Below are 12,279 nucleotides of genomic sequence, written 5' to 3'. Positions count from 1 at the left end.
GAGCACACGCGAGAGAGGTCCAAGAGAACGTGAGGAAAAGAGTGAGAGGGAAGACAGGAACAGGAAGAGAGAGAGAGCAGGAGAGACAGGGAATGTGAGAGAGAGGGGAGCGTGAGAGAGGGGGGAGCGTCAGAGAGAGCATGAGAGAGAGAGCGCGAGAGGGAGCACGCGAGAGAGAGCAAGAGAGCACGTGAGAGAACGCAAGCACACAAGAGAGAGCGCGAGTGCATGAGAAGTGCGAGCACACGAGAGAGAGAATGCAAGGAAGAGAGCACATGGAAGAGAGAGGGAGCAGGAGAGAGAGAGAGCGCGAGTGCATGAGAAAGTGCGAGCACACGAGAGAGAGAATGCAAGGAAGAGAGCACATGGAAGAGAGAGGGAGCAGGAGAGAGAGAGAGCGCGAGAGGAAGAGAGCAAGAGAGAGAGCGCACGTGAGAACGCGCGAGAGACAGAGAGAACGAGAGAGCACCAGGGAGCGAGAGAGAGCGTGAGAGACAGCGCGCAAGAGAGAGAGCACATGAGAGAGAGCGTGTGAGAGGAAGAGAGCGCGCGAGAGAGTGAGCGCGCGCGCGAGAGGAAGAGCATGCGAGTCGAAGAGCGCGAAAAAGAGATCGCGAGACAAGAGAACGAGAAAGAGCGTATGAGGGAGCACGAGAGACAGCGCGCGAGAAATAGCCTGAGAGAGAGTGCGTGAGAGAGAGCACGAGAAAGGAAGAGAGCGCCAGAGGAAGAGAGCGAGTGAAAGATAGCGCGCGAGAGAGAGCGTGCAAGAGAGAGGGAGAGCGCGAGTGAGAGAGCGCGTGCGAGAGGAAGAGAGCGCACGAGAGAGAGTGAGAGCGTGAGAGAGAGCACGAGGGAGAGCGCGAGAGGAAGAGAGAAAGCGCGAAAGAGAGAGTACGCGAGAGGAAGAGAGAGCGCGAGAGGGAGCGCGCGAGAGACAGCAAGCAAGAAAGCGCGTGAGATAATGCAAGCACACGAGAGAGAGCGCGAGTGCACGAGCATCCGAGAGAGAGCGCGAGGAAGAGAGAGGGAGCGGGGGAGAGAGAGAGCGTGAGAGAGCACAAGAGAGAAAGTGCGAAAGAGAGAGCATGAGACAGAGAGCACGAGAGAGGGAGAGAGAGCGTGAGACGGAGAGAGGGAGTACGGCTCCCAGACGTGGGGGGGGGAGCGTTAGGGACGGGTGGAGTCAAACACAGGGCGATGACACGAGCTTCCCACAGCAGGAAGAGAGAGAGAGGCCGCTGAAACAGGCGCGAGACTGCAGCGCAGAGAGATCTGGGTGAGCCAGACCAGGAATCACGAGACATCGCCATGTAAGCAGAGAATGGAATGGGGGTTTATTCCGAGGGGGGGGAGCCGGAGTTTGACAGCAGGGGGAGCTTCGGTGGGAGTCCATCTGGTATGTCCATCACCCAGATGGGAAGGGGGCTGTCGCCAAGTCTTCTCCACCCCCACCCCTGACCCCTGACCCTCTCGAAGATACAGAAGGCAGCGGTGAGAAACAGTTAGCTCCCTTTATTAATCGGACACGAGAGAAGGTAACTACAGTGAAAAAGGAACGCCAATGTCCAACCGCAGTCTGTGCACCTGGAAATCAGAGAGACTCAGATTGTCCGGCTTGAGCTACTCCCCTCCTTTGGCTGCAGGAAGGCTGACAGGTCCCCGAGGACAGGCCAGGACCAAGGGAGGGGGGCCCACGCGGCGTCCAGGTGAGAAAAGGGAGCGGCCTCCTTCGCCAGACGAACCAAACACTGGGCACCTGCTCCGCCGCTCCCCCCTCCCCCGACCCCCGTCTCAGAACGACCCCCTGAATAAAAGAAACACAAAACACTTTGAGGCCTGTGCCTGGGGGCTATCGGCTTTCCGCCCTTCCCCCGCGACGGGCTCACGCTGCCCCACCGCCCCGAAACGTTCCAACCGTCAATGCCCCCACCAACCCTCGATGGGCTGCTCAACCAGTGGTGGCACGGCATCACCCCAGACCCCCTCGGCTGACTGGTGGGGGGGCGGGGGGGGGGGGCAGCGTGTTGGTCTTACTGGGATAGGGTGAGCAATGCAGGGATGGGAACTGGGGGGGGGGGGGGCGTTGGGAGGGCTGTCCCCATCCGGGTCTGGAAGAACAAGAGGTGATCGCATGACAGCAGACCAGATCCAGGGTGGAGTGAGAGATAGAGGGGGAACGAGAGAGAGAGAGAGAGAGGGGGGAGGTGAGAGAGAGAGACGTAACGTGTGAGAGAGAGAGAGACGGAACGAGAGAGAGGGCGCATGAGACAGACAAGGACAGAACGTGAGAGAGAGAGAGAGAGTGTAACGGAACGAGAGAGTGGGGGCGCTTGAGAGAGAGAGAGACAGAACATGTGAGAGAGAGAGAGAGAGACGGAACGAGAGAGAGGGTGCATGAGACAGACAAGGACAGAACGTGAGAGAGAGTGTAACGGAACGAGAGAGTGGGGGCGCTTGAGAGAGAGAGAGACAGAACGTGAGAGAGACAGAAGGAACATGAGAGAGATAGAAAGACAGCAGCAGAGAGACAGCGAGGGGGGGCGGGAGACAGGGAAGGAGGGGGGCGGGAGACAGGGAAGGAGGGGGCGGGAGACAGGGAAGGAGGGGGCGGGAGACAGGGAAGGAGGGGGGCGGGAGACAGGGAAGGAGGGGGCGGGAGACAGGGAAGGAGGGGGCGGGAGACAGGGAAGGAGGGGGGCGGGAGACAGGGAAGGAGGGGGGCGGGAGACAGGGAAGGAGGGGGGCGGGAGACAGGGAAGGAGGGGGGCGGGAGACAGGGAAGGAGGGGGGCGGGAGACAGGGAAGGAGGGGGGCGGGAGACAGGGAAGGAGGGGGGCGGGAGACAGGGAAGGAGGGGGGGCGGGAGACAGGGAAGGAGGGGGGCGGGAGACAGGGAAGGAGGGGGGCGGGAGACAGGGAAGGAGGGGGGGGAGACAGGGAAGGAGGGGGCGGGAGACAGGGAAGGAGGGGGGGAGGAGACAGGGAAGGGGGGGGAGGAGACAGGGAAGGGGGGGAGACAGGGAAGGAGGGGGGGGGAGACAGGGAAGGAGGGGGGGGGGAGTCAGGGAAGGAGGGGGGGGGGAGACAGGGAAGGGGGGGGGAGACAGGGAAGGAGGGGGGGGGGAGACAGGGAAGGAGGGGGGGGAGACAGGGAAGGAGGGGGGGGAGACAGGGAAGGAGGGGGGGGAGACAGGGAAGGAGGGGGGAGGAGACAGGGAAGGGGGGGGAGGAGACAGGGAAGGGGGGCGGGAGACAGGGAAGGGGGGCGGGAGACAGGGAAGGGGGGGGAGACAGGGAAGGAGTGGGGGGGAGACAGGGAAGGGGGGCGGGAGACAGGGAAGGGGGGGGGAGACAGGGAAGGAGGGGGCGGGAGACAGGGAAGGAGGGGGCGGGAGACAGGGAAGGAGGGGGCGGGAGACAGGGAAGGAGGGGGGCGGGAGACAGGGAAGGAAGGGGCGGGAGACAGGGAAGGAGGGGGCGGGAGACAGGGAAGGAGGGGGGCGGGAGACAGGGAAGGAGGGGGCGGGGAGACAGGGAAGGAGGGGGCGGGAGACAGGGAAGGAGGGGGCGGGAGACAGGGAAGGAGGGGGGCGGGAGACAGGGAAGGAGGGGGGGCGGGAGACAGGGAAGGAGGGGGGCGGGAGACAGGGAAGGAGGAGGGCGGGAGACAGGGAAGGAGGGGGGCGGGAGACAGGGAAGGAGGGGGGCGGGAGACAGGGAAGGAGGGGGGCGGGAGACAGGGAAGGAGGGGGGCGGGAGACAGGGAAGGAGGGGGGCGGGAGACAGGGAAGGAGGGGGGCGGGAGACAGGGAAGGAGGGGGCGGGAGACAGGGAAGGAGGGGGGGAGGAGACAGGGAAGGGGGGGGAGGAGACAGGGAAGGGGGGGAAACAGGGAAGGAGGGGGGGGGGAGACAGGGAAGGAGGGGGGGGGGGGGAGTCAGGGAAGGAGGGGGGGGAGACAGGGAAGGGGGGGGGGGAGACAGGGAAGGAGGGGGGGGGAGACAGGGAAGGAGGGGGGGGGGAGACAGGGAAGGAGGGGGGGGGAGACAGGGAAGGAGGGGGGGGGAGACAGGGAAGGAGGGGGGAGGAGACAGGGAAGGGGGGGGAGGAGACAGGGAAGGGGGGGAGACAGGGAAGGAGGGGGGGGGAGACAGGGAAGGAGGGGGGGGGGGAGTCAGGGAAGGAGGGGGGGGGAGACAGGGAAGGAGGGGGGGGGAGACAGGGAAGGAGGGGGGGGGAGACAGGGAAGGAGGGGGGGGGGAGACAGGGAAGGAGGGGGGGGGAGACAGGGAAGGAGGGGGGGGAGACAGGGAAGGAGACCGTGAGGGAGCGAGAGAGAGAAAAAGCGTGAGAGAGAGTGGGAGAGAGAGAGCAAGCGAAAGAGATCATGAATGAGAGTGAGAGTGATGACGGGAGAGTGGTCGACCGAGTCGGGGCTGACAGCACGTTTCCTGGCGCTGGGGTAAATCCAGAACAAGGTGGACCGGGTTGGGGTGGGGAGGGACAGCGGTTTCAAAACGTGAATTCTCAGGGTTCAAGATGGAAACAGACAGGATGGACGGAGGGGAGACAGTGGGATTCTCCTGCAGCCCCTCAGAGAACTGTGTGTGTGTGTGTGTGTGTGTGTGTGTGTGTGTGAGTGAGTGAGTGTGTAAGAGAGTGAGTATGTGTGAGTGAGAGTGAGTATGTGTGTGAGTGAGTGAGTGTGTGTGAGTGAGAGTGAGTATGTGTGTGTGTGTGTGTGTGAGAGAGAGTGAGTGAGTGAGTGAGAGTAAGAGTGAGAGTGAGTGAGTATGTGTGTGTGTAAGAGTGAGAGTGAGAGAGTGACTGTGAGTGTGTGTGAGTGAGTGAGTGAGTGAGTGTGTGTGTGTGAGAGTGTGAGAGTGACTGTGAGTGTGTGTGTGAGTGAGTGAGAGAGAGTGTGAGTGAGTGAGTGAGAGAGAGTGTGAGTGAGTGAGTGTGTAAGAGTGAGTGTGTGTGAGTGAGAGTGAGTGAGTGAGTGAGTGAGTGTGTGTGTGTGAGTGAGTGTGTGAGTGAGTGAGTGTGAGAGTGTGAGTTTGAGTAAGTGAGTGAGTGAGTGAGTGTGTGTGTGTGAGTGAGTGTGTGAGTGAGTGAGAGAGTGAGTGAGTGTGAGAGTGAGTTTGAGTGAGTGTGTGAGTGTGAGTGTGAGTGTGAGTGAGTGTGAGTGTGAGTGTGAGAGTGTGAGTGTGAGAGTGTGAGTGTGAGTGAGTGAGTGTGAGTGAGTGAGTGTGAGTGAGTGAGTGTGTGTGTATATATATATATATATGTGTGAGTGAGTGTGTGTGGGGTCTGAGGCCAGCTCCGAAGTGAGGGAGAGAAGGTGAGGAGAGTGATGTGGGATGGACAGAGAGCTGTGCGACCGCGGAGGGGGAGCCCAGCCCCTGAGTGACAGGAGGGACAGCGATCAGCCCGGGAGGGGAGGGACTCACCGTGGGTGGCGATGGAGGGACAGAGTCAGCGCTCCTTGTTCGACCGTAGGTCAGTGGTCAGGGGGTCGTGCTGAATGGTTTGGTGCAGCATCAGAGCCAAGAGCCCAGCCCGGTTGGCCATGGCCATCCTGACGTTCCTCTCCTGCTCAAACAACTCATCCAACTTGTACCACTGCAGGGAGGCAAAGGGTTCAACATCAGAAAACCACCCCCATCAGGGCACTGGGGGGGGGAGAGGGGTTACTGAGGGACAGTGTGAGGGAGCTGGATTAACATCAGTAGGGATACAGTCAGTAACACAGGGCCCTGGGGGGGGGAGAGGGGTTACTGAGGGACAGTGTGAGGGAGCTGGATTAACATCAGTAGGGATACAGTCAGTAACACAGGGCCCTGGGGGGGGAGAGGGGTTACTGAGTGACAGTGTGAGGGAGCTGGATTAACATCAGTAGGGATACAGTCAGTAACACAGGGCCCTGGGGGGGGGAGAGGGGTTACTGAGGGACAGTGTGAGGGAGCTGGATTAACATCAGTAGGGATACAGTCAGTAACACAGGGCTCAGGGGGGGGGGGGGGGGGAGAGGGGTTACTGAGTGACAGTGTGGGGGAGCTGGATTAACATCAGTAGGGATACAGTCAGTAACACAGGGCCCTGGGGGGGAGAGGGGTTACTGAGGGACAGTGTGGGGGAGCTGGATTAACATCAGTAGGGATACAGTCAGTAACACAGGCCCTGGGGGGGGGGAAGAGGGGTTACTGAGTGACAGTGTGAGGGAGGGGGATTAACATCAGTAGGGATACAGTCAGTAACACAGGGCCCTGGGGGGGGGGGGAGAGGGGTTACTGAGTGACAGTGTGAGGGAGCTGGATTAACATCAGTAGGGATACAGTCAGTAACACAGGGCACTGGGGGGGAGAGGGGTTACTGAGTGACAGTGTGAGGGAGCTGGATTAACATCAGTAGGGATACAGTCAGTAACACAGGGCCCTGGGGGGGAGAGGGGTTACTGAGTGACAGTGTGGGGGAGGGGGATTAACATCAGTAGGGATACAGTCAGTAACACAGGGCCCTGGGGGGGGGGGGAGAGGGGTTACTGAGTGACAGTGTGAGGGAGCTGGATTAACATCAGTAGGGATACAGTCAGTAACACAGGGCACTGGGGGGGAGAGGGGTTACTGAGTGACAGTGTGAGGGAGCTGGATTAACATCAGTAGGGATACAGTCAGTAACACAGGGCCCTGGGGGGGGGGGGAGAGGGGTTACTGAGGGACAGTGTGAGGGAGCTGGATTAACATCAGTAGGGATACAGTCAGTAACACAGGGCACTGGGGGGGGGGGAGAGGGGTTACTGAGGGACAGTGTGAGGGAGGGGGATTAACATCAGTAGGGATACAGTCAGTAACACAGGGCCCTGGGGGGGGGGGAGAGGGGTTACTGAGGGACAGTCTGGGGGAGGGGGATTAACATCAGTAGGGATACAGTCAGTAACACAGGGCCCTGGGGGGGGGGGGGAGAGGGGTTACTGAGGGACAGTGTGAGGGAGCTGGATTAACATCAGTAGGGATACAGTCAGTAACACAGGGCACTAGGGGGGGGGGGAGAGGGGTTACTGAGGGACAGTGTGAGGGAGGGGGATTAACATCAGTAGGGATACAGTCAGTAACACAGGGCCCTGGGGGGGGGGGGGGGAGAGGGGTTACTGAGTGACAGTGTGAGGGAGGGGGATTAACATCAGTAGGGATACAGTCAGTAACACAGGGCCCTGGGGGGGAGAGGGGTTACTGAGGGACAGTGTGAGGGAGGGGGATTAACATCAGTAGGGATACAGTCAGTAACACAGGGCCCTGGGGGGGGGGGGGGAGAGGGGTTACTGAGTGACAGTGTGAGGGAGGGGGATTAACATCAGTAGGGATACAGTCAGTAACACAGGGCCCTGGGCGGGGGGGAGAGGGGTTACTGAGGGACAGTGTGGGGGAGCTGGATTAACATCAGTAGGGATACAGTCAGTAACACAGGGCCCTGGGCGGGGGGGAGAGGGGTTACTGAGGGACAGTGTGGGGGAGGGGGATTAACATCAGTAGGGATACAGTCAGTAACACAGGGCTCGGGGGGGGGGGGGGGGGGGAGAGGGGTTACTGAGTGACAGTGTGAGGGAGGGGGATTAACATCAGTAGGGATACAGTCAGTAACACAGGGCCCTGGGGGGGGGGGGGGGGGAGAGGGGTTACTGAGGGACAGTGTGGGGGAGGGGGATTAACATCAGTAGGGATACAGTCAGTAACACAGGGCCCTGGGGGGGGAGGGGGGTTACTGAGTGACAGTGTGAGGGAGCTGGATTAACATCAGTAGGGATACAGTCAGTAACACAGGGCTCTGGGGGGGGAGAGGGGTTACTGAGTGACAGTGTGGGGGAGGGGGATTAACATCAGTAGGGATACAGTCAGTAACACAGGGCTCGGGGGGGGGGGGGGGAGAGGGGTTACTGAGTGACAGTGTGGGGGAGGGGGATTAACATCAGTAGGGATACAGTCAGTAACACAGGGAACTGGGGGGGAGAGGGGTTACTGAGGGACAGTGTGAGGGAGCTGGATTAACATCAGTAGGGATACAGTCAGTAACACAGGGCCCTGGGGGGGGGGGGAGAGGGGTTACTGAGTGACAGTGTGAGGGAGCTGGATTAACATCAGTAGGGATACAGTCAGTAACACAGGGCTCTGGGGGGAGAGGGGTTACTGAGGGACAGTGTGGGGGAGGGGGATTAACATCAGTAGGGATACAGTCAGTAACACAGGGCCCTGGGGGCGGGGGGGAGAGGGGTTACTGAGTGACAGTGTGAGGGAGGGGGATTAACATCAGTAGGGATACAGTCAGTAACACAGGGCCCTGGGCGGGGGGGGAGAGGGGTTACTGAGGGACAGTGTGGGGGAGGGGGATTAACATCAGTAGGGATACAGTCAGTAACACAGGGCTCGGGGGGGGGGGGGGGGAGAGGGGTTACTGAGTGACAGTGTGAGGGAGGGGGATTAACATCAGTAGGGATACAGTCAGTAACACAGGGCCCTGGGGGGGGGGGGGAGAGGGGTTACTGAGGGACAGTGTGGGGGAGGGGGATTAACGTCAGTAGGGATACAGTCAGTAACACAGGGCCCTGGGGGGGAGGGGGGTTACTGAGTGACAGTGTGAGGGAGCTGGATTAACATCAGTAGGGATACAGTCAGTAACACAGGGCCCTGGGGGGGAGGGGGGTTACTGAGTGACAGTGTGAGGGAGCTGGATTAACATCAGTAGGGATACAGTCAGTAACACAGGGCCCTGGGGGGGAGAGGGGTTACTGAGTGACAGTGTGAGGGAGGGGGATTAACATCAGTAGGGATACAGTCAGTAACACAGGGCCCTGGGGGGGGGGAGAGGGGTTACTGAGTGACAGTATGGGGGAGGGGGATTAACATCAGTAGGGATACAGTCAGTAACACAGGGCTCGGGGGGGGGGGGGGGGGAGAGGGGTTACTGAGTGACAGTGTGGGGGAGGGGGATTAACATCAGTAGGGATACAGTCAGTAACACAGCGCACTGGGGGGGGGAGAGGGGTTACTGAGTGACAGTGTGGGGGAGGGGGATTAACATCAGTAGGGATACAGTCAGTAACACAGGGCCCTGGGGGGGGAGAGAGGGGTTACTGAGTGACAGTGTGGGGGAGCTGGATTAACATCAGTAGGGATACAGTCAGTAACACAGGGCCCTGGGGGAGGGAGAGGGGTTACTGAGGGACAGTGTGAGGGAGCTGGATTAACATCAGTAGGGATACAGTCAGTAACACAGGGCCCTGCGGGGGGGAGAGGGGTTACTGAGGGACAGTGTGGGGGAGCTGGATTAACATCAGTAGGGATACAGTCAGTAACACAGGGCCCTGGGGGGGGAGAGGGGTTACTGAGGGACAGTGTGGGGGAGCTGGATTAACATCAGTAGGGATACAGTCAGTAACACAGGACCCTGGGGGGGGAGAGGGGTTACTGAGGGACAGTGTGAGGGAGCTGGATTAACATCAGTAGGGATACAGTCAGTAACACAGGGCCCTGCGGGGGGAGAGGGGTTACTGAGGGACAGTGTGAGGGAGCTGGATTAACATCAGTAGGGATACAGTCAGTAACACAGGGCCCTGGGCGGGGGAGAGGGGTTACTGAGGGACAGTGTGGGGGAGGGGGATTAACATCAGTAGGGATACAGTCAGTAACACAGGGCCCTGGGGGAGGGAGAGGGGTTACTGAGGGACAGTGTGAGGGAGCTGGATTAACATCAGTAGGGATACAGTCAGTTACACAGGGCCCTGGGGGGGGGGGGGGGGGGGGGAGAGGGGTTACTGAGTGACAGTGTGAGGGAGCTGGATTAACATCAGTAGGGATACAGTCAGTAACACAGGGCCCTGGGGGGGGGGAGAGGGGTTACTGAGTGACAGTGTGAGGGAGGGGGATTAACATCAGTAGGGATACAGTCAGTAACACAGGGCCCTGGGGGGGGAGAGGGGTTACTGAGGGACAGTGTGGGGGAGGGGGATTAACATCAGTAGGGATACAGTCAGTAACACAGGGCCCTGGGGGGGAGAGGGGTTACTGAGGGACAGTGTGGGGGAGGGGGATTAAGATCAGTAGGGATACAGTCAGTAACACAGGGCCCTGGGGGGGAGAGGGGTTACTGAGGGACAGTGTGAGGGAGCTGGATTAACATCAGTAGGGATACAGTCAGTAACACAGGGCCCTGGGGGGGGAGAGGGGTTACTGAGGGACAGTGTGAGGGAGCTGGATTAACATCAGTAGGGATACAGTCAGTAACACAGGGCCCTGGGGGGGGGGAGAGGGGTTACTGACTGACAGTGTGAGGGAGCTGGATTAACATCAGTAGGGATACAGTCAGTAACACAGGGCACTGGGGGGGGGGGGGAGAGGGGTTACTGAGGGACAGTGTGAGGGAGGGGGATTAACATCAGTAGGGATACAGTCAGTAACACAGGGCACTGGGGGGGAGAGGGGTTACTGAGTGACAGTGTGGGGGAGGGGGATTAACATCAGTAGGGATACAGTCAGTAATACAGGGCCCTGGGGGGGAGAGGGGTTACTGAGTGACAGTGTGAGGGAGCTGGATTAACATCAGTAGGGATACAGTCAGTAACACAGGGCCCTGGGGGGGGGGGGGGGGGGAAGAGGGGTTACTGAGTGACAGTGTGGGGGAGCTGGATTAACATCAGTAGGGATACAGTCAGTAACACAGGGCTCTGGGGGGGAGAGGGGTTAGTGAGGGACAGTGTGGGGGAGGGGGATTAACATCAGTAGGGATACAGTCAGTAACACAGGGCCCTGGGGGGGGAGAGGGGTTACTGAGTGACAGTGTGAGGGAGGGGGATTAACATCAGTAGGGATACAGTCAGTAACACAGGGCCCTGGGGGGGGAGAGGGGTTACTGAGTGACAGTGTGAGGGAGCTGGATTAACATCAGTAGGGATACAGTCAGTAACACAGGGCTCTGGGGTTGGGGGGGGGGGGGGGGGGGGGGAGATGGGGAGGGGGTGGGGGGGGGGTTACTTACCACCCGAACCCTCTCCAGGTCCACCTCGGCCCTCCGCAGTTTCTCCCAACAGTAATGTTTACTGCACTTGCGTTTTGCGATGCGACAGAAGTCACCGGTCAGCTCGAAGACATCCTTCACGATCGGACAGCCACATACTTCCTCAGCTGATACCTGCCGAGCAGCAACCGGGGGGGGGTTAGATACAGGGGAAAGATCCCTCTACACCGTCCCCCCACTCCCAGGGACAGTGGGGTTAGACACAGGGGAAAGATCCCTCTACACTGTCCCCCACTCCCAGGGACAGGGGGTTAGACACAGGGGAAAGATCCCCCTACACTGTCCCCCACTCCCAGGGACAGGGGGTTAGATACAGGGGAAAGATCCCTCTACACCGTCCCCCACTCTCAGGGACAGGGGGTTAGACACAGGGGAAAGACCCCTCTACACCGTCCCCCACTCCCAGGGACAGGGGGTTGGACACAGGGGAAAGATCCCTCTACACCCTCCCCCCACTCCCAGGGACAGGGGGTTAGACACAGGGGAAAGATCCCCCTACACTGTCCCCCACTCCCAGGGACAGGGGGTTAGATACAGGGGAAAGATCCCTCTACACCGTCCCCCACTCCCAGGGACAGGGGGTTAGATACAGAGTAAAGCTCCCTCTACACTGTCCCCCACTCCCAGGGACAGGGGGTTTGATACAGGGGAAAGATCCCTCTACACTGTCCCCCACTCCCAGGGACAGGGGGTTAGATACAGGGGAAAGATCCCTCTACACCGTCCCCCCACTCCAGGGACAGGGGGTTAGATACAGGGTAAAGATCCCTCTACACCGTCCCCCCACTCCCAGGGACAGGGGGTTAGATGCAGAGTAAAGCTTCCTCTACAATGTCCCCCACTCCCAGGGACAGGGGGGTTAGATACAGGGGAAAGCTCCCTCTACACTGTCCCCCCCACTCCCAGGGACAGGGGGTTAGATACAGAGTAAAGATCCCTCTACACCCTCCCCCACTCCCAGGGACAGGGGGTTAGATACAGAGTAAAGATCCCGCTACACTGTCCCCCCCACTCCCAGGGACAGGGGGTTAGATACAGAGTAAAGCTCCCTCTACACCGTCCCCTCACTCCCAGGGACAGGGGGTTAGATACAGAGTAAAGATCCCTCTACACCCTCCCCCACTCCCAGGGACAGGGGGTTAGATTCAGAGTAAAGATCCCGCTACACTGTCCCCCCCACTCCCAGGGACAGGGGGTTAGATACAGAGTAAA

General features: G+C 59.9%; 1 protein-coding gene across 1 annotated transcript in view; it reads right to left on the bottom strand.

Annotated features, from left to right (window-relative positions):
- Nucleotides 1-1,500: 1,500 nt before the first annotated feature.
- LOC140473735 (CXXC-type zinc finger protein 1-like) overlaps nt 1,501-12,279 on the bottom strand; it is a gene marked incomplete at its 5' end in the record, with an annotated part of 31,119 nt that continues 20,340 nt past the window's right edge. The window contains 3 exon segments of the mRNA XM_072567633.1: nt 1,501-1,807; nt 5,454-5,625; nt 11,029-11,181. Of these exon segments, the coding sequence (XP_072423734.1) occupies nt 5,479-5,625; nt 11,029-11,181 (300 nt within the window).

Source organism: Chiloscyllium punctatum, unplaced genomic scaffold (genome assembly GCF_047496795.1).
Source record: "Chiloscyllium punctatum isolate Juve2018m unplaced genomic scaffold, sChiPun1.3 scaffold_700, whole genome shotgun sequence".
NCBI lineage: Eukaryota > Metazoa > Chordata > Chondrichthyes > Orectolobiformes > Hemiscylliidae > Chiloscyllium > Chiloscyllium punctatum.
This window is presented reverse-complemented; position numbering and strand designations above follow the sequence as displayed.